Source organism: Ornithorhynchus anatinus, chromosome 8 (assembly GCF_004115215.2).
Source record: "Ornithorhynchus anatinus isolate Pmale09 chromosome 8, mOrnAna1.pri.v4, whole genome shotgun sequence".
In the NCBI taxonomy this organism is placed as follows: Eukaryota; Metazoa; Chordata; class Mammalia; order Monotremata; family Ornithorhynchidae; genus Ornithorhynchus; species Ornithorhynchus anatinus.
In genome coordinates, this window is record NC_041735.1 from 16,671,063 (window position 1) to 16,692,781 (window position 21,719).

Consider the following 21,719-nt stretch of genomic DNA (forward strand, 5'->3'; position numbering starts at 1 on the left):
TCCATGCCCACCCACCACGGGAAGATTTGGCTCTGACTCAGCCCTTCAGCCTCAGAGCGACTAGCTCCCACCCATGCCTTCTCTGGGGCTTCCCCAGCTCCATCCATTCCCTTTTCCGCTGCTATCATGCTCTCTGGCTGAGCTGGGAGTTCCAGGGAGAGCCTGCTCCTAGCTTCTCCCAGAGAGCTCAACCAGCTGAGCTTGTCCTGTTCCTGGCCATCCCCACTCAGAGCCAATCCCCAGCACCCACTCCTAGACCCAAGCTCAGAAACACAGTCAAGCTCTTGGAACTGCTTGTGCCTGAGGACTGGGCTGGCCTAACATATGCCTGGCTGTAGTTAGACCCCACTGCCACTCTGTTCCCTGCCCTCCGCCCAACTCACGGTAGCAGTGAGGGAAGTCGGTGTAGCCTTCGGCACAGGCCATACACCGCTCTCCCGTGTAGTTGGGCTTGCAGTAGCAGCGGCCAGTGAGATCCTCACACGTCCCGTCCTGGAACTCAGAGTCGCAGTTGCAGCCTGGAAAGGGAGTGGAGAGTCGGGCCAATACGTCCATCCAGAAGCACGAGGGCCAACAGCTCCAGGGGAAGGAGACTAGCTCTGGCTCTCTCCTCCAGGCCTGGCCTGCTGCAGAGAACCCTCGACCAAACATCATGATATCTCAGTTCAAATCCTAATCACTTCAGATCTCCAGACCTGCCTCCCACTCTACGAAACGGCAATATACTCTCCCTGAATCACAGCCATTCAACCCTCCCTCATGAGGTGGGGTGGGGGGCGACTTGGTAGGCTGGGAAAAGCAGGCTTATTTTCCTCTGCGTGACAGATGTGATCTCAGTAGTCATCTTTTTTTTTAATGGTACTTGTTAAACACTTACTACGTGCCAAGCACTGTTCTAAATATTAGGGTAGATACCAGCTAAGCAAGTTGGACAAAGTCATGTCCCACATGGGGCTCACAACCTAAGTAGGAGGGATGGCCAGCATTTTTACAGATGAAGCACAGAGACTTTTCCAAGGTCATACAGCAGACAAGTAGCAGAGCCGGGACTGGAACCCAGGTCACTCAGGTCCTCAGACTCCCAGGCCCATACTCTTTCCACTAGGCCAGTCTGCTCCTCATCTGGTCCTTCCTCGGCATCTGAAACTAAACAGATGCTGCCTGCCTACAGCTGCCAAGCCCCGCTGCCCGCCTAGCCAGCCTCTCAGATAAGTTCACCCAGGGGTCTCAGCCTTCGACTCCAGGAAGGCTGGGGGGGCGAGGATGCGGCTCAGCGGGTTCCCCAGATCGGCTCCCCAAGCACAAAGTTGGATTCCTACCTCGCCCCTTCCTAGCTGGCAGGGGGTACTCACGATAGCAGGCCGAGGGGGAGTCGATTGGGTGGTTGGGGGATCTGTAGTATCCTGGGATGCAGTGCTCGCAGTTGATGCCAGTTGTGTGATGCTGGAGAGGGAGGGAGGAAGAGAGGGGGACAGAGAGAAAAAACATACTCAGCCCTCAGTTCTCATTAAAAGTGGGTTCTCACTTCACACTTTGGATTGCGGGAATCTGGGGACATTCTTCTGACAACGACAACTTGAGTCCAGAGAGAATGTGACTGCAGGGTGAGAAGGCGGGTGTTTTAGGTAGGGCCTGTCTTCCTTGTCGCAGGAATTGTCGAGAACATAACCCCCGCGTTAAGAGAGGCCTGACTAAATGCCTATCCATATGGGGTTCAGGAAGAATTCACCTGCATTTCCCCACCCCAGGTCTGCCCTCCCCAACCCACTCCCTGGAGTTAATTTTTGGGGAGGAAAAAAGGACAGAAAGACCACACATGCACAATGAGAATGGGAATGGAGCCAATCAATCAGTGGTATTTACTGAGTACTTACTATAATAATGTTGGTATTTGTTAAGCGCTTACTATGTGCCGAGCACTGTTCTAAGCGCTGGGGTAGACATAGGGGAATCAGGTTGTCCCACGTGGGGCTCACAGTCTTAATCCCCATTTTACAGATGAGGGAACTGAGGCACAGAGAAGTTAAGTGACTTGCCCACAGTCAAACAGCCGACAAGTGGCAGAGCTGGGATTCGAACTCATGAGCCCTGACTCCAAAGCCCATGCTCTTTCCACTGTGCAGAGCACTGTACTAAGCATTTGGGAGAGTACAATATAACAATATTAACAAGCCTAAAGCAAAACCAGGATCTGGAGGCAGGCAAATAGATCCAGAGCCTTTAAGACACTCATCTGGGAAGGCGCACCAGGCCATTTTATTCATCACCTTGTCTCTACTCCCACATGAATTCAGCTCAAACCCCTGTTCTGAAAGTTCTCCACCCAAGGATGCTATGCCACCCTCTTGGTGACAGACAGCAATCTCACAGCCCAGATGGCCCTTCTTTGGGAGCTCCGGCATAAATCCCTCCCTTCCTGAAAAGGCAGAGCTGAGCGTCTTGCTGTCGGCTGCCCCAAATCTCTCCTTAGAGTGTCAGGTGATCCTGTCCGACGACACTCACCTGGCAGTCGATGCAGACTCCCCCACCTCTGTACTGGCTGTCCCGGTTCTGGCTGGCTTTGATCCGCTCCACCTCTGGGTCGTAATAGCAGTCGTAGGCATGGCCATTACAGTTGCAAGCTGTAAGGAGTCAGGACTGTCAGCCTCCCCTGCTGCCATCGCCTAAGGCCCTGGGTCCCCCGACACCTCCACCTCCACCAAGAAGCAAATCCCCTAGGCCAGGAGGGAGTCTGTGGGACGGAGGAGGTTGGCTCCCTTCTTCCCCATACCACATCAGCTCTCCCGTTGCTACAGGTGGGGTCAGCCAGCACTCATCAGGTGCTCAAAACTTTGCAACTCTAATCCCCAGCACTTTCTCCAAATCGCTGCCCCAGTGCTCCTGGATATTCTGGCCACCACCGGTCAAGAACGGCTGCAGGGCCAGTTTAGGGGGCTGAAGACATCGGGTCTTTCACCGATTAGTACCAAAATCTGCAACTTATTGCTCAGAGCACTTCCCCATCAATTATCTCCTTTTGACTGCACAGTGAAAAGAAGTGGATGGGAAATTGGGGTGCAAAAAGATAACCCCCAGAGAACACAAGCTGGAGGGGGCTGGAGCCCTGATTGCCTGACTCCCTTGTGCCTGGATCCTTCCACTCCTCCATTCTGCCTCCAGGTATTTGAAAAAGTTCCTGACGTGTTTCCCCAAAAAGTTGGACAGACTCCTGGAAAGGAACCGACAGGAGGTGTGAAGACTCCACTGAGTCATGACTGCCTTGGGAGGACAATCTGTGATGGTCAAGTCTCCAAAACCAGAGCCCAGGGCAGAGATCGACCACCAGAGAGGAGTGAGAGCCAGGGCCCTCTCAATCTTCTCCCAACCACCGTGGACCCCCCAATTCCCGTGACTGCGGAAGAAAGCAGAGAACGCTTTTCTGGATTTCCCCTCCCTCCTCCTTCTCTTTCCTCATCCTCCCCGGCACTCCTCTCTCCGCCTCTGGGTCCGTGCCTGTCCGGGAACCCCGTTCCCCAATGATATCTGATTTCACATCGAAGTGGCAGAGGGAGAGGAAGCTGGGGTGGAAAGGCCTGCAGACCCCGGCGGGCCAGCAGGACCAAGAGGGAAGAGCCGCCACGTACACTCGCACTCGTTGGCGCTGTCAGTTGTGGCTGGCTTCCACTGGACCTGGTTGAAACCCGGGCAGCAGCGATCACAGGAAGTCCCGCACGTGTTGTGTTGACAGGCACACTGCAACCTGGTCAGAAAGAGGTGCAGCCATCAGCGGCGAACCCAGCTACTGGGAGAAAACAGGCGGACTGCCGAAAAGGAACTCAGGCAGTGGGCCTCCAGGAAATGTCATGGTCTTCTCTCCTTTCTGTCCCCTGTTTCAGGTGTCTGAGGTGGTGATCTGGAGTTGGGGGGGTGGGATGAAGCAGGGAGCTTTGAGTGGGTTTCCTGAAGGAGGGTGCTGGGGGCTCTGAAAAGAAGGGAGAAGGGGATGGGTTGGCTGGGAGCAAGGGGTCAGCCAGAGAGAGCCTTCCACAAGCCTGTCACTTCATGAGCAGCAATCCCTTTCAGGCAGAACGGGAATGGAAACCAGAGACATGAGGGAAGCAGGCCTGGGAGTATAGGACAAATTCATACACCAATCTCCATCTTGGGACTTCGATTTTAAGGAACTGGAATTGGAAACAGTATGACCTAGTAGAAAGAGCATGGGCCTGGGAGTCCAAGGACCTGGGATCTAATCCTAGCTCTACCAGCTGTCTTTGTGCCCTAGGCGAGTCACTTCACTTCTCTGTGTCTCAGTTTCCTCAACTGTAAAATGGGGACTCAGTATCTGTTCTCCTATGTAACCTATGAGTCCATGGGGGACAGAGACTGTCCAATCTGATTTACTTGTATCTACCCCAGTGCTTAGGACAGTGCTTGACACATAGTAAGCACATAACAAATACCATAAAAAAAACTCCCCCCACCCACCATCCACATCTTAACTTGTGCCGGGGCTGACTGGGTCAGCCCCCAGGGCTGTGGGCGGAGCAGCCCAGCATCTCTTTGGGCAGAGGTCTGGGGGCTGTGGCAGATGGACATGGCTTGGCCAAGGCAGAGACACCAGCAGCCATCCAAAACACAGCCCAGAGCTGAGACAGTGAGTCCTCTTGGGTCAGGAGAAGAAGAGCTTCTGCTACCCAACCGCCTCCTGGCTCTCTGTCCCCAAGGGTGACTGAGCATTGGGAAAGATGCCCATTTTCAGCACCTCCATGCTTCCCCCTGTACAAATCAAGCCCCAAGCCAGAGTCAAGGAAGGAAATCTAGGAAGCAGGACTCAGACCGGGGCTGGGGGGAGGCGGGGGGCGGTGTGTGTCACCATCTTCAGGACCCTTGCTAGCAGACCTCAGCTTAGCTGATCTCATTTCCGCTTCTGATTCTCATCCTGCAAAAATGCCATATGCATTCGTATCTATCTTTTATCTAGACAATTACTCATATCCCCTTTGGGCACACTCCCTGTCCCTCTTCCATTTTCCCACCCTACAGACCTTTATTCAAAAATGTTCCTTTTGGGTAAAAATAGAACTGCAGCTCACACTCCCAATGTAGGGAGATGGTCCGGCTGGAGAGGATGGATACCAGGTCCGTGAGGACCTGAACCTGGACCCGGACTGGAGGGCAGATGGTCAGGCTGCCCGAAAGTAGTTGCCATAAGCAGAGGCACCGAGGATCAAGGTGCCCACCCGAGCTGGCCCCTGCCACACCACCCACTCTGTCCCAAATAGAATTTTGCTAGAACTTTGAGAACAGTTTTTTTCTACTTCAGCAATCTCTCATCTGTGCTCTGACCAAAGTAAGATAGGCTGACAGAGCGTGGGCAAAACTCCCAGGATCTCCGGTCCAGCTGGAAGCAAGAGGCTTGGGAACCGAGCATGGGAATAGGATCTTTGTCTCAGCTTGGCTGGGTCACTGACACCATTTGACCCTGGACCTCAGTTTCCTCACCTATAAAAAGGGCAACCAGATCAACTACCTCTCTGCTTCGACAGCTCTGTGAAGCAATAGAGTCAAGTGGCAAACGTTTGGGTAACAGAGTTAGACCTCCACATTGAACGTCTCAGTTTTGTTGTGAGGATGGAGAAGCAGGTATTCCCAGTGGACAGATAGAGGAACTCAGGCTCAGAGAGGCTAATCAGAGTCAATACCAGGACCAGAACCAGATCTACCAAACCCAGGCTCAGGGACCTGCCCCCACCCCATCTCGCCATATAAAGTGCGGAAACTTTTTGACTAGTGACAAAGAACAATGCCAGGGTCTGCTTTACTGGGGTTCATCAGGACAGAAATTTCTGACCCACGGAGGCTCCTAAAGTCATTCCTCCACATCAAGTGCTGAGCTGGCCCCAGACACCAATGTCTGCAGGAGCCACTGCTGACAGTTTAGGGGTGGTCTGAGAGCCCCTTCCCCACTGACTCTGCACAGTCTGCTGGTCAGGGTATTTCCACTCCCGAGCCACATATCACCGTGCCCGCGCTCCATTGTTTACATTCCTGATTGGGAAAATATTCCAGGTCAGCAGCTGCCAACCGGTGCCCAGTTCCGACCGGATGGAGGATTCCCAGTTGGAATGCTACTGGGGACAACCTGGAGCATTTCTGCTGGATTGGGGCTCGTGTTTAGGAGGGCCCCAGCCTGTGGGCTCGCAGCAGGAGGAGAGTGAGGGGTGGGGGCAGAGGGCTTTCAGAATACCGTGGTGAGAGGCAGGAGGATGGGAGAGACAGGGACCTGGAGGACTGGGAAGGGGAGTGAGAGCCCATGAGACAGGATGGACTGGGGAGACAGACAAGGAGCAAGGTCAGGCTCTGTGTTCCCTGTCAAAATTCTGAGGGGCCCAAATGCCTGCTGGTCATGGTGGGAAGAGCAGTTGGATGGGCCAGCTGAGTGGAGGTGAAGCTGGGTGGCCAAAACCCAAGTCAGGAAATCACCAGGTGGAAGCAGGTGGAGGCCTGAGGGACCACTAGGGACTTCCCAACCTTTCCTACAGATTTTGGGGTCCACGGTGGACTTCAATTGCCCAGAATCCCTATGACCCGAGAGTTGGCTGAAGGGGGGAAAAAATATCCAAAAACACAGTTGACCAACTTGCCCTCTACAGGCTCCCATACAAAAATAACCTCCAAGCTGTGGACAAAGGAGGGCTTTGATTTCAAAGCTGCAAAGGCCCCAGCCTGCTCCAGGCAATGAGTGCTGGGAGCAGGATGGTCAGAGCTTCCCAGTGGGGGTGATGGGCAGGAGGCATGGGGCCGAACCTCCGGGGACAAGCAGGAAGAACAGGATAGGCGCGTGTGGAAGCCCTTGATAGAGTAAGCCCAGGTGATTGAGCCAGTGAAGGATTGCAGAGGGTCTCTCCTTTGAAAGGTAGTTTTTAACATGACAATAATAATAAAAATAATTGTTACGGTACTTATTAAGTGCTTACTATGTGCCAATCACTTTACTAAGCACTGGGGTAGAAACATGTTTATCAGGTTGAACACAGTCTCTGTCCCACATGTAGTTCACAGTCTTAATCCCCATTTTACAGATGAGGTAACTGAGACCCAGAGAAGTAGAGTGACTTGCCCAAGGTCACACAGTAGACAGTAGTAGTGGTGGATCCAGGATTAGAACCCAGATCCTTCTGACTCCCAGGCCCATGCTCTATCTATTAAGCTACGCTGCTTCTCTACAGAAGCTATGATCCAAGGGACTTCCTATCCCCCATGCTCAGCGAGGGTCGGGCAGGAAGGCAAGAAGGGATGCAGACAGAAAGGGAACCAGTCAGCTGTCTCTAGGGGGAGGAGGAAGTGGAGTAAAACTGTCTTTTGAAAACCTCATCGCACCAGCAGGAGGCTTGAATGGCATGGATGGCTTGTCTCCTGCCCTCCCTGCCACCCCTACTCATTGCAGAGGGGATATGGGAACTGGGGAGAGGGAGAGGAAGAGAACCAGGGTCTCTGGGGGCAGCAATGAGGAAGCTCCTCAGGCCCCATTACACTCCAATCCACAGAAGTCACAGTTTTTCCATGCCCAATCCCATTGGGGCAGCAGGAATAACAAACAGAAAACGGGCCGCAGCCCAGCCCAGGAAGGATCAGAGAAAGAGAAAGCACTCAGCTCTCCACCAATTCCTGCATATGCAAAGGAAGGGACTTTCCCATGCCCACAGAGTCAGGAGCAATGATCATCCACAAGCACATACACAAACACATTCACTCACTCTCAAGAAGAATTTGACCGTCACGGATGATTCAACTCTGGAAGGAGGGACTGAGGCACAATATGGAATCATCATTCCTGGGGAGACTTAATGCTGGGACCAACACCTTCATTCAGGTTAGCATTGGGCTACCTGAAGGCAAAGGACTGGATGGGATTTTACCTCTAGAGACCCTATTCAGTGAGCCCCACTGAGGCACAGACCAAGCTGTCCCAAGATGGGCTGGAGTGTTTGCCTTGTGCCCTCTCTGGGTTGGGCTTATCCCAGCAGCAGCACCAGCAACCAATGAGCACATGCAGAACCCATCTGGCTCTTCACCTCTACCCATCCCTACTTGCTGGAAGCCAGGCTGAGTTGAGCTAGGCCCAGGTCACATGGGGTTGGGACAGGACTCAGAATATTGGCCCACACTTTCCACATCCAGGATTTCGTACCTTCATCAGAGCTTTTAAGCAAGGCATCAGAGGAAGATTTCAGAAATGCCCTTTCCCGGGCCCCCCTTGGTCCCGGAGGAGACACGATAACACTTATATCTCCCCACTGTGGGACCCCTAGCTGCACAGGGGAAGCCACCCCTTCTTACGTAATTTGGGGCCAGAGAGGAATGTGAGGGTGTGGGTGAGTGAGTGTGGGGGGGAGGGTAGGGAGGGCGTGGAGAGGGAAGGAGAGGAGGGAGAGAGGGATGAGCAGGTGAGGCTGGTGGGATGACAGGTTCTGATGAGCAGGCAAAGGCACAAGGCTGAGGGTCTGGATTGGCTGCCAGAAGCCCTTGTGGGAGAAGTGCAGGCCTGTAGGAGCTCTTTGCAGCCCATCTCCAGGGCTGCGAAGCCTACCTCAGGGCTGAGAAGACGTCACTAATACAAGCCCATGGCAGAACCACATGGCAACAGCAGCCTGGTTACTGGATTCCAAAATCCCGCCTCCTCACCAGCTCTGCCAAGCCTTCTTTGCTGGCTCCCTGGGTCTGAACCCCTTGGGAGTCGGGGCTGTTCCTCACCTGAAGGGGTTGTTGGGGTCCTTAGCGTCACAGGCGTCGGCGTGGCCATGGCAGACACAGCGACCCCCAATGCTGATGTCCTTGATGCTGTAATAGTACTGGAACAGGACAGGTGCTTGCTATCAGAGTGGGCCCCACCACCACCCACTCAACCTGCCCATGGCCGGGGAGGTGCTTTTGGACTCCAAAACCCAAGATCAAAGGAGAGACCACACCCCCTCCCATCCTCCCATCCCTGTTCCTGGTGAAGTCCCCAGAATCCTAACGGAATCTCCCCAAAGGGAGCACAATTGCCAGACACAGTTCCTGCTTCAACCCTCCTCTGGGGGGAGAGGGTCACGGCAGGACTCACCCGGCGGGTGACCGTGGGGTCCCGCAAGGCCTTGCCCATGAGGTGGCCCAGCAGGGTGTTGGTGCGCAGGAAGCGCAGGCGGATGTTGGTGGCTTTAGTGAAGTCCCGCAGGAGGGGAGAGTAGGAGAAGTTCATGGCTCCCGGGCGCCCGTTGACCAGAGACACAACAATCTGCAAGGGTAACAGACAGAGAACTGGTTCCATAGGGCCCTCGGCAGTCCTCCCTCCAAATTGCCAAAGTCAAACAGACAGCCCAAAGGCCTGAGAGAAGTCAGGCAACACGGCTGGAGGAGAGAGAGAAAATGGTTAACTCCAGTAATCGATTCAGCCTGTGAGGGCAGCAGAGGTGTAGAAATACAAAACTGCTGTTAGGACAAGGAAGGGAAAGCAGCTTGAGTTCCATTTAGGAGGATTTGGAGTGTGTATGTGTGTGTTTGGGGTGGGAGAGGTTGCAGGGTCCCTGACCTGTCTGGCTAAAGGGTAGAAACTGTCCTGGGCAATGGAGACTGCAGAGAGCCAATGTCCCTGGCTACGGATGTCAGAGAAATGCACTGAGAATATCCCCCCAAAATGGATTAACTACTCAGAGACTAAAAAGAGTTGACTCTGAGTCAGGACCTTTTCTTTCCATTTGTCTTAGGTTTGGTTCTCGTTGGAGACAATAAGGTTCAAGAACTCCCTCAGTCATCAGTTTCACAGTCCTCACTGGCAGGAAAGTCATCCTTAAATCTAACCTAAATCCCTCCTACTGCTTTTGATATCCACTTCCTCGAATTCGGTCCTCTGCGGGACTCACCCTCTAACTCAGAAGTGGGCATTTTTTTTGACAGGAGGGTCTCCTTGTTCCTTTTGGTAAGTGAGCATGGGCTGGCAGCGAAGAGCAAGATGAACTCCCTGCCTTGTTGGGATTACTAATGAGGATGGATGTTATACCCCGGGGAATGAGAAGAGGACGGGAATGGGTAGAAGGGGTGGACTGGCAGCCCCTTTGAAGCTCCGAAGCTACCACCTAGTTTAGAGTCACGTGCCTATACCCTCATTAATCCCAAGATCCCCCAACCTTCTGGGTTCGCAGGCGGGGAGCATGCTGAGCGTGTGCCTGGCTATTGGGACTGCAGCAGCAGGGAGCACCATGGGGGCAGCTGGTCCAGACTGGGCCCACAACCGTCTGTTCTATCTCCCACCACTGCACCCTATCCGGGTACCCCACATCCCTTGGAGAACCCTACATCCCAGACCTTTCCCAAGGTCTCGAGCCTTTGTATTCCCAGATGCGGTGGCCCCCGTCCCCCACGGAGAGAGCCCTCACCTCTCCGTTCTCCAGAGGCACAATCCGAGAGTACTCAGTGGTGCAGATGGCGTCGTCATCCCTGGTGATGCGTTCCAGACTATGCAGCCCAAACTTCTCGATGCAGTCCGTCTTGGAGGCTACAGAGCAGAAGCAGGACCCCGCAGAGGGGAGGTGAGAGGTCCGGACTAGGCAGGTCGGTGGAGCTAATACCAACGTCCCCACCCTAAGCCTCAACTCAAGGGTGGTGAGGAAATTCTGAGAAGGAGCAGATTTTAGGTGGGGAGGTCACTATATGAAACCCTGGAAACGCTGAATGGCAAACTCTGGGGACGATGTGCCACCTGACTCGACCAGTGGCAGCAGGAGGCCATTATACAATTTTTACAGTGATGAGACGGTCATAGTTATGGCTCTCATCCGGGACAAGGGCTGTGTCTATGTGACCTGGGATGGACAACCGCGATAGAAACTAGGCAACAGAAACCACAGTTGCTCCTCCTCCCAGGCTGCTGTTGCTCAGCTCTCCAGCAAGCATGTTTGCTGGGTGAGTACGTGCATGAATGTGTTTGCGTCTGCTGGGCGAGTACATGCATGTGTGTGTGTATTATGTGTACGTATACTGCATGCGAGTGTACGTGTGTCTGAGTGTGCCACCTAGACCTGAATGTCTGCTTCTCGCGCTGTCTCCCTTTGCCATTCTTTCCTACTCCCCAGCACCCCAAAATGCTTGGGCTAGTGGTCCACACTCCAAAAGCCCTCCTTTGGGTTGCTGAGAAATGTGATGGATTTAGGTTTGCTCTCTCCCTCTCTGCAGCCCCCACCACTGTTGGAAGATTCCCAGGCCCCAGCTGGCTCAGCACAGGAAACCCCTCTACGATCTTCAACAGAGGGACCCAGACCAACAGGCTTCCTGATGGTAGATCTGCTCCAGTTTCCTCTTCTGTATATTCTGGTCTTCTGTACCACTTTCTCCCTCTTAAATCACGGCTCTAGGTCCCACTCTCCTGCAAGCTTTCCTCAAGAACTACCATCTGCAACCCCAATGTCACCCAACAATGAATTTGCTATTCTATGCTCAAACCATTCTTCGCATGATTGCAATAATAATAATTGTGGTATTTATTAAGCATACTGCACTACGCACTGGGGTGGATACAAAACAAATAGGGTTGAACACAGTCCCTGTTCCTCATGGGGCTCACAGTCTCAATCCCCATTTTACAGATGAAGTAACAGGCATAGAGAAGTGAAGTGACTTGTTTAAGTCACAGAACAGACAAGTGGAGGAACTGGGATTGGAACCCAAGTCCATCTAACCCCCAGGCCGATACTCTATCCACTAGGCCATGCTGCTTCTCCAGCATGTAAAGGTTTATTTTGATGGCCTGTCTTGCCTCCCCTAATGGACTAAACCCCTTGAAGGCACGGACCATTTCTAACCTCTAGCAAGGTTCTCCAAGCACCAACTATGTGAGCTATGTACCTTGACAAGACTTGCTGACCTGAGGAGTCTGCACTGACAGTAATCTTTGGGAAGAGTAGACGTGAGCACAAAATTCCAAAGGCTGGGATGAGTTGATATTTTTCTGGGTTCTGAGGACTAACTCCACTTTCTGAATCTGCTTTTCCCTTCACCCTCTGAAACCAACTCAATGAGAGGCATGGGATGACACAGGATGGTATGGGATGGCCCAGAATAATGTGAGATAGCACAAAGTGGTATAGGATGCTACGGAGTGGCATGGGGTGGCATGGGATGGTGCAGAACAGCACGGGATGACATGGGATGATGCAGAACAGCACGGGATGGCATGGAATGATGCAGAATGGCAAGGAATGGTGCACAATGACACAGGATGGTGAGGGGTGGACCGGGATGGTGCAGAATGGTGTGGGATGGCATGAAGTGGATTAGATGCCTTATCTGCATTTCCGCAGGTTCCCACACCTCTGATTCCATCCTTTCCTTGGGCCTTTTTGAAACCGCCATCCAGGCCAGGGTGGTTTCAGGGGTCTGGGTCGTGGATCTGCTGGCTCAGCAGAAGGATTCAAGGGCAACTCTAAAAACCTCTTACTTCAGCCCCAGTCCCCTGCCCAGCTGCTCTGCCCTCTAAGCCCGTGAGCAGAGCTGATGCAGAGATTAGCCCTGGCTTCCCACCCTGAGTCCCCTCTCCAGAAGGGAAGAGAGACCAAACAAGGCAGGGGATAGGTTCAGGGGCTGTTCGAAGGCCCAGCCCTGAGCTGCTCCTGGCAGTAGTAAGCCAGGGGCTCCAGGTCAGAAACAATCCTTTGGAAATCTTCAGAGCCAAATACCAGCTGTGGTGGGAGGACGTGGTGGGAGGACGCGGGGCAGAGGCACCCGGCAGCAGCTCAAGGCATCTGATTGGCTACGTTTCACGAGTCATTGTTCTGACTCTGCTCTCTATCACAGCAGGTCTCCCTCCCTCCTGCCACTAACAGCTTCCCACCTTAGCGAGGAGCCACAGGTGTCTCCCTCCCCACCTCACAGGGAACAATTTTTCTTTGGAGGTAGGGTGAGAAGGGTGGAAAAATGAAAAGGAGATTGAAGGAGGAATGATAAGGGGGGAGAAGGAATGAGGAGTCTCAGGAAATTTAAAAACATGTGAGGCAAAGAGGAGGGCCCTGAGGCCCCTGGACTGTTAAATGGAGATGAGGTCCCCCTTAGACTGTGAGCCCCTGCCACAGCCAATCAAACCATGGCATTAATTGAACGCTATGTGATGAGCACCATACTAAGTGCTTGGGAGAGTAGCACATTAGTAAGAGCTTAACAACATTCACAATTCCTCCGACAATACCTGGGTAGCAGAGATCTCCTCTTGCACCCTTCCCTAGGCTGCTAGAAGGCAAGAGACCAGAACAGGGGCTCAGTGTTTGACTGAAATGTGGGGAGGGGAGGGGCAGCTGACTTCCACTGCTACCCTGGCGCTGGAGGGCATGCGGGGAGCATTGGAGGGCCCCCCCAGGCCCTGTGCTCATGGTGGGAAAAGGTGGAAAGCCAGCTGAAGGGAGAACCAGAAAGGCCAGAGAAAGCACAAGGCCTGGTGAGAAGGCAAGGTTGAAAGAGATTCCTTTCCCGCAGCTCCCCTGCCACCTGGGCCAGAAGCTGAGGGTGCTGGCCCACTCAGACTCACAGGCGAAGTACTGCCAGGGCTGGTAGGTCAGGCCGAAGTCCGTGGAGTGCTCTAGGACCCACAGGTCGGGACGAGGCGAATTGGCAAACTTGATGAGAACATAGGCCACGTGGAAAAGCTGCAAGGCAAAAAAAAAATACAGACATGGTCAGGGTCACTGCATTAGCCAGGGGCGGTACCAGTTTGGGGAGGGCAGAAAGGCAGGGAGAAAGCAAAAAGCCACTAGGGCTCCCAAGAACCAGCCCCACAGAGTCGATCTGGAGAGTGAGTTTGGGCTGAGATTGCATCCAGAGAGCGTTCAGCTGTTCAGAAAGAACTCCCTGACTACTGGGTCAATTTCAGGAATGGACAACCATCTGCCCTAGGTGGTTTAGGTGCTATTTGTCTGGAGGCAGGGGGCTGGACCAAGCGACCTGAGGCATGCCCCCTGGCTTCCCGGGCTGAGTTGATGGAAAGAACATTTTGGGGCCAAGTATTGAGTCCACTTTCCTCTAAGGCAGAGGAGAGACTGGGGAGTGTTTCAGCTTGAAATAGCTACTGTGGTCTTGCTCTCCCTCCCCCCCCCCTTTTTTTTTAATCTGTGCTACAGTGGGTCACCTGGCTCTGAACCCAAACTGTGTCAGGCAACCCTTACCTCAGGGTTGAACACAGTAGGGGAGAAGGAGGCTCTGCATCAAAGAATAGACAAATTCTCATCCTCCTTGGGCTGCTGTGGGTTGGCCTGCCCAAAAGCCTCTGTTCAGAACCACTCTGAAACCTTCTCTCAAAGCTGAAACAGGTCCTGCAGAGAGCAGCTTTCCTCAATAATGCAACCTCTGGAGCCCAGGAGAATAAGTGTAGTCCAGAAAGGAACAATAAGGGAGTCTCTCCAGCAATCAGAGACCAGCATTAAGGATCAAAATCACAAAGGAAAAAGGGAGGTTTTTAAGGACGCCCTCAAGCAAAGCCAAAATCCTCATGGCAAATCCTCTATTGATAACAAAGCCAAAAACACTACTACCAACGAAGAGTGCAATTTGGGGAGAAATCTGAGAAAGGATGCTTGCTTTGCTCCAAGCAGGATAAGTCACCCAGCCTGGGCCTAGTCGATACATTTCTAGATAATTAATGCCTAGAAACCATACTTTGGCCCATAATAATAATGACAATAATAATTTTGGTAAGCACTTACTATGTGTCAAGCACGGAGTAGACACAATCAAATCAGACAGCCCCTGCCCCACGTGGTACTCAAAGTCCAAGGGAGAGGGAGAAGAATTAATTCTCACTTTAACAACAAGGAAACTAAGACCCAGAGGAGTTAAGTGACACACCCAAGGCCACAGAGCAGGCAAGTGGCAGTTGAAATTAGAATCTTGCTCTCCTGACTCCCAGCTTGTGCTCTTTCTGTTAGGACCCACTGCTCCTCACTACACCTGCAAAGTCGAGGTTATTCATGCCAAGAAGTATTTGGGGGGCCTGACTTTTCTGGATAACTTGCATATGTAAACTCATTGTGAGCAGAGGTCGCGTCTACCAACTCTACTGTACTGTAGATTAATAGAGTCCTTTGCACACAGTAAGCACTCGATAAATACAGTTGATTAAGTGCTGTGAAGACTCAGTACAGGCTCTAATTGAGCAATTTCAAGATTCCTCTTTCACACATGCCTTGGAATTTTTTTTCAAATTGTCTGGGCCAAGAGAGCATCATTCCTCCATGTTAGTCTTTGGTGTTCCCACGCTCAAAACACACTTCTCCAACCTCTGTCATAAAGGCCCTGCAGGCAGCCCCTTCCCACTCCCAAAGCCAGTCCTCAGTGTTAACACCCCCACCCCCCAAGGATCATTGGTGTCCTGATAGTCCTTTCTTTGCCCTGAAATTCATCTCTCCAGGGAGAGGTGTCAGCCCTGGCTTAACAGAAGCCTGTCAAGAGGAGATAACCAGGAAATGACTCTCTTCGGGAATGGAAATCACTGGGCTATTTCCATCACCCAAAATGTCAACACACCATGCAGAGTCTGGAAAGTTGGATGTTTTGGATTCAACAGAGAACTTTCTATGGATTAAAACAAAGCCAGGACTGTCTGTTTAAAAAACTCCCACAGTTTTAGAAGTGCAGAGATGATTTGACACTTGGGCATCTTGGTATTAGTTTATCCAGTGGAGAGAGGAGGTTTCTCGCCTTTATACGAAAAAGGAGAGCCACAGACACCTTCGTTTTCTACATAGTTCAGGATCTTTTTTCTGCTTTGTGGCTTACTAATGGTCCATTTCTAGCACTCCCCATCGCAAGCCTCTTTTCCCCAGATCTGTTTCCTCCATCAAGACAGGGTCCCCGCCTCCTCCCGGCTCAATGTTGTCAGTTGTTTTTGTCTTAACTGAGCCACTGCTCTCTCTATTCCAGTGGATCAATGAAGGTTGGCTTTGTGAGACCAGAAAAGACCAGGCTTGCTGCAGGAGTCAGGTTAGCTCTGCATACCTCCCTCCTTTCATCCACTGATTTTGTCCCGGGAAAGGGCCCCAAATTCCCTGGGGCATGGCCCACCTGGTCCTCCCTCATACTTGGGCAAGGAAGGTGATGGCCACAAAATGGCAGCTATGTGGTCCAAGCTGAAGTGAGGGCAAATGGACCACTGCCCTGGCCTTTGACCTCCGAGGCTGTTGGAGATAACTGGGGAAAAGTCATTAGTAAAGGAAGCCATAAAACCCATCACTCTTCTCCCTCCATCCCCATTGGTTAGCTCTTTTTCTTTGGGCCTCTCCATCCCCTTTGCTTTTCAATTATTCTGCCTCCTGCTCCATCCTATCAGGACACTTTCGGCAACATTCAGCTCTTGAAGGAGACCACTTTTTAATCAGGTAGGATGAAAGGGCTGGCACAAGAGCCGGAGGCAGGGGGAGGTGTAGTGAAAAGAGAATTTTCAGGCTGGGGGAGATAGTGGGGCTGGTTAAAGACACAAAGAAATCCCAACTCAGCATTTTCCTGTTATGTGTCCATCCCCCCCTGGTGTGGCCATCTTTCTCTTCCCTCCCACAGCCTTGAAATGTGCCTCCGGGGCCCTTAGGAGAAAGGCAGGCCTGCATTCCACAGAGGGTGAGCTCCATCCAGGCTTATCTCTCTTTCTCCAGCAGGTTATTTATGTAGGAATCTGGCTAAAGCTAACTCCAAGTCCTTTCCTCTTCTATTCTTGGTTGGGGGAGGCCAGGGATTGAGGCTTCTTATAGGGCCACAGGTGGGTAGAGTGTGGGTGGGTGGAAGTGGGAGGACATTCTTTAGGGGGTGGGGAGGGTGGGGGTAGGGGAAGGGAATGGAGGAGGTGAGTGGGAGGGATCATTCCTCAGCAAGAAAATTATTTAACCGAAATGAGGTGGGTAGGGGCAAGAAACGGTTGAATGCAGCTATTTGCAACGAGTTCAATCACAGAACTTCGAGGCAAACATACCCTTTTCTCCCAATCTTCAATGTGTGGCTTCTTTTACAGCCATAATTCTTGCAAAGCAGAGTGAGCCCTAAGGCTGGCTGGTGACCTCTGCTCTGTGAAGTGAAGTAACTTGCCCAAGATCACACAGCAGACAAGTGGCAGACCTGGGATTAGAACTCAGGTCCTCCTGAAATAGGCCTGTGCTCTCTTTACTATTCTATTCACTTGACTGCTATTTGACCCTGGACAAGTCACTTAAACTTCTGTGTCTCAGTTTCCTCAGCTGTAAAATAGAGATTCAATACTTCTTCTCCTTCCTACTTAGACTGTGAGTCCAATGTGGGACAGAGTCTGTGTCCAACCGGATTAGCTTGAATCTACCCCAGGACCTAGTACAACTCTTGCCACACAGTAAGCACTTAAATATTTTTTTTAAAAAAAGGAATCTGGAGCCTGGTGACAGCTGTTCCAGAGGATCTGGACTGGGCCCCAGGGCATTCCCTGCCCATTCCTAAAGCTGACCCAAGAGATCCCTGAACAGGCTCCAAATCCTCACCTGATTTGTGGGGTTCTGGTCCAGATCAAGCTAAACCCCCGACTACAAGGTACGAGGCCCAAGTCGGAATCTCGATCAACAGGGCCTGAATGGGGCCTACTTTCATTTCTGTGGGGGTGGAGACAGATCTGCTAATGCTGCATCGCCGCAGATACTTTTGTCCTGAAGGATGCTGGAACCTTCAGGGAAGACAGTCACTAAAATAATTTACAGATAGGAGGAAGACAGAAGAGGATGCGTATAGGAGTTAGAACTTAAGTGATACGGCGAGCACTAGTGTTGGTGAATACGTAAGTGCCCAGTTGGTGCAAAAGTGGTAGGTGGGAGGACCTGAAGGGAAAAGACATAATAATAATTACAGTATTTAAGCGCTATGTGTCAAAAACTGCTCTAAGCACTGGGGTAGATTAATCAATCTTATTTATTGAGCACTTAACTGTGTTTAGAGCACTGTGCTAAGTGCTTAGGAGAGTGCAATATAATAGAGTTGGTAGACACAGTCCCTGGCCACAAGAAGCTTACAGACTAGAGTGGGGAGATACAAGTTAATCAGGTTAACAATTAATCGGAGGAGATACAAGTTAATCAGGGATACAGTCCCTATCCCACATGGGGTTCACAGTGTAAGGGCTTTGCACATAAGCACTCAAGAAACATGATTGAAGTAGGAGGGAAAACAGTACTGAATTCCCACTTTACAGTTAAGAGAACTAAGGCACAGAGAAGTTAAGCAACTTCTCCAAGGTCACACAGCAGGCAAGTGGCAGAGCTGATTGAGAACACAGGTCCCCTGATTCCCAGGCCTGTGCTCTTTCCACTAAGTGAAGGCTTCTCCAAGAAGAGGTGCTCTCAGAAGAGCTCAGATAGGGAGTATTATTTTGGTGGAATTGAAGGGGGAAGATGTTCCATGTACGAGGGAAGGAGAAAGCAATAGGTCTGGGATGGGAGACACAAAAATGAGGCGAGATGAGTCGATTAGCCTGAGAGGACAGAAGAGTGTGAGCAGGGGCGTAGTGGGGAAAGAGAGCAGATAAGTAGGAGGAATAGAGCTGATCTGAGTGCCTTAGAGTCAACAGAAGTTTCTGCTTGATGTACAGCAGAATGGGCAACCACTGAGTGGAGAAATATGTGTTTTAGAAAAACTATCCATCACTTGGCCCTTCCCACCAAACCGCCTCACTTGGCCCAACATGGTCCCAACAGAGGGAGCTTGAGCTAGGACCAGTTTTCGAGGGAGACTTGAACCTGACCCGCTTTCGACCATTTCCAAAGGATTTTATAATTTGGTGCCCACTCAGGAGTGTGTGTCACTGCTTTAAAAGTCATGGGAGGTCCCGGTAAACATTAACAGAACCTAATGGGAGTGAACTTCCTGCTTACCCTTTTTCCCTTCTCCCGCCAGGAGCCCTGGGCTGGATAGGCCCTGACCTGGTCTCAAGGGAAAGGACTCAGCGTTAATCAGTCAGCTTTCTGTTTCTGACTCCCTGACACGCAGCCTACCCACCCCACAAACTGTTCCTCTGGCACATGTTCAGATCTACGTTTCTCACCCTTCCTCGGGGACAATACACTAGAACAATAACTGTCTGAACTATTTGGGTCCAAAGCTAATTCCGGCTAGCAAATATTTGGCCAGAAACTCCAACACACTCGGTAATCCACTTTTCCAATTTTTGTTGGATTTTCCTAGCTTTTTAGCTTACTCGAGCTAGCTAGCTAGGAGATCAGATAGGAATCAGATCATCTGAATGTCTGTGGCCTCAGCAACCCAACCACAGTGCACTGAAGAGGTTAAACCACGCTTGGCTTAATTTGGATGGGAGAGGGTTGGTCATCTCAAGGAGGGACGAAACCTTCCTCCACATTCCACCCCTGGCTGCAGGACAGTCCTCTCAGCATATTTCCACCCTGGGCCAAAAGAAGGAGGCACGGAAGGGGAAGGCGGGGGGTCCATAGAACTAGACACAAAAGCCAGAAAGAGAAAAGAGGCGCTGTACATATCATGTTTCCCAGGAAGTGACCTATAGGCTAGTGCCAGCCTTGTCCCTCCTGGCTGTGCCATGACCCAAGCAAAGCAGCTCCCCGCCATACACATGCACACTTTTTCTCTTTCTCTTCCACCGCCCCCACCACCTCCCCAAAGCTCAGATCGGCTAAGCTTCCAGACAGATATGCTCCTTTAAGGCTGCCGATTACAGGTAGGCTACAGTTCTTTTCCTGCTTAGAAGACGCTCCACAACACACCCTACTCCACCATCCCCCGCCACCTCCCTATAACAAACTAAATAAAAAGAAAAATTCCCTCTCTTACTGAAAATGTTACTTGAGGGTGGAAAGTTATTTACAAGGGTGTGAATAGTAACCCAATAAAGCATTACTAGATATCCTTTTTCCACAGTGTTTAGTACAGTGTCTGGCACATAGTAAGTGCTTAACAAGATACCACAGTGGTAACCATCGTCTCTTCTGGGAATCCTCCTCAAATTAATTCCTCCGAGCCGCTTCCCTTATCAAGGAGTTCTACCTCTATAAATTATGTGCATCCTTTCTGTTACCCTTGTATTGTATAGCTCTGTTACATGCTCTTTAGGTGGGCAGTTATGCTTGTATCATTGGTGTTTGATTTGCTTTCCCCTACTAGACAGTAAGCTCCCTGAAGGCAGGGGCAGTGACCTGTTCTTCCTCTCATTCCCCCTAGCATCATGTACAAGACTTTGAATGGAGTAAACACTCAGTACAGACTCCTGTTTCATTGACCGTGTTGGGGTGGTGGTCAGGATGGTATTCAAACCCTCGTCCCTGGATGGAACACGAAGGAACTTCAGGAGTGGAAACTGCTGGAGCCTTTCCCAGTAGCCGGGGCTGGTCAAGCTCTCCCTCCTGGGATCAAGAGGGCAGGTCAGCCCAACCCTCCGGCCCCGTCCGCCCACTGGCCGGCAGAGCCTGCGTCAGACATTCCTCAGTGGGATGGGGCAGCCTGAAGTTCCTGCTAAAAATAGCCTGAAAACTGGAGTCACCAGCACCTGCCTCCCCATCTCTTCTCCATGCCCAACCCAGAGCTGGGCTTCCTCGGCCCATCGGTGCCATCGGAGTGCAGCTGGAAAGGCCTGTCCGTCCGTCCGGGAAGGTGAAGTAATCCCATATCAGGAGGAAGCCTGGTCTCTATGGCGACAGCTTGGCGGGTGACAGACCGAGAGGGGACTGGTGAGGGGACTGTTTGATGTAGGAGCTGGAGCTCCACTGCCTGCACAGCTGGGGACTCAGGATGGGCCTGGTGCTGAACAACCAGGGCTGGCGAGCATCCAGGACTACTAGCCAAGGGTGCATAAAGGCCCTCCCCACCCCAACTCCTCTCCCCACAACCCACCACCACATCTGCACAGGCACCTCTTCCCCACTCTCACCCGAATACCATGTTCATACACAGACAGAATATTCATGCACAAACTCCCACACACAGGTACCCCCAGCCCCAAATCACCCTCTCACTCACTAAGAACCTAACCTACACTGGTTAACAACCACGCACCCACATGTCCGTCACCATCACAAGCAAATTCACTCAAGCAGACAGACACATACTCGTAAACACTCAGCGTGGTCTCTGCAGTCAGCTGGGGACCATCCACTTCATTCGATCATATTTATTGAGCATTTACTGTGGGCAGAGCACTGTACTAAGCGCTTGGAAAGTACAATTCAGCAACAAAGAGAGACAATCCCTGCTCACAATGGGCTCACAGTCTAGAAGCGGGGAGACAGACATCAAAACTGGGGACTACTATTACTTCTACTCAGCCAGCCTCCAGAAGACTGGCCTTTGCCTTTGGTCCCCTCGCCGAGCTGGCTTTCCAAACTCAATTAGCCAGTACATTTGAAGGCGCCTGCTCCTTGGGCAGAGCTAAGACCGAGAGCGAAATGTCGTACTGTGCTCTCTGCAGGAGAGAGCAGACACAATAATGAAAATGCTCAGTCACCGGCCAGTCCAGGAACACAAACAGAAGAGGGAAGAAAGGCCAGCCTGTGCCTACCAAGCATGACACTGTGTGTGTGTGTGTGTGTTTGTGTACACACACATGTGCACGGATGCATTTGGGCTCCACAGAGACAAGGAGAGGGAACGGGGAGGGGGGTGCAGAGAGAGGTGTAATGATTGCTGTGCTTTACGAGTGACATTCTGAGAAGAATAAACAAGGCTATGCATCTGCCCCTCTAAATGGAAAG

At 51.7% G+C, this 21,719-nt stretch overlaps 1 protein-coding gene across 1 annotated transcript in view; it reads right to left on the bottom strand.

Annotated features, from left to right (window-relative positions):
* The window catches only part of LAMA5 (laminin subunit alpha 5), a 118,392-nt gene that overhangs the window by 49,349 nt on the left and 47,324 nt on the right, over positions 1 to 21,719 (bottom strand). The window contains exons 3-10 of the mRNA XM_029070671.2: positions 13,535 to 13,652; positions 10,398 to 10,516; positions 9,089 to 9,259; positions 8,737 to 8,834; positions 3,624 to 3,739; positions 2,503 to 2,621; positions 1,353 to 1,443; positions 384 to 518 (exon numbers count right to left, since the gene is read on the bottom strand). Coding sequence (XP_028926504.1) covers positions 384 to 518; positions 1,353 to 1,443; positions 2,503 to 2,621; positions 3,624 to 3,739; positions 8,737 to 8,834; positions 9,089 to 9,259; positions 10,398 to 10,516; positions 13,535 to 13,652 — 967 coding nt within the window. The remainder of the gene's footprint in view (positions 1 to 383; positions 519 to 1,352; positions 1,444 to 2,502; positions 2,622 to 3,623; positions 3,740 to 8,736; positions 8,835 to 9,088; positions 9,260 to 10,397; positions 10,517 to 13,534; positions 13,653 to 21,719) is intronic.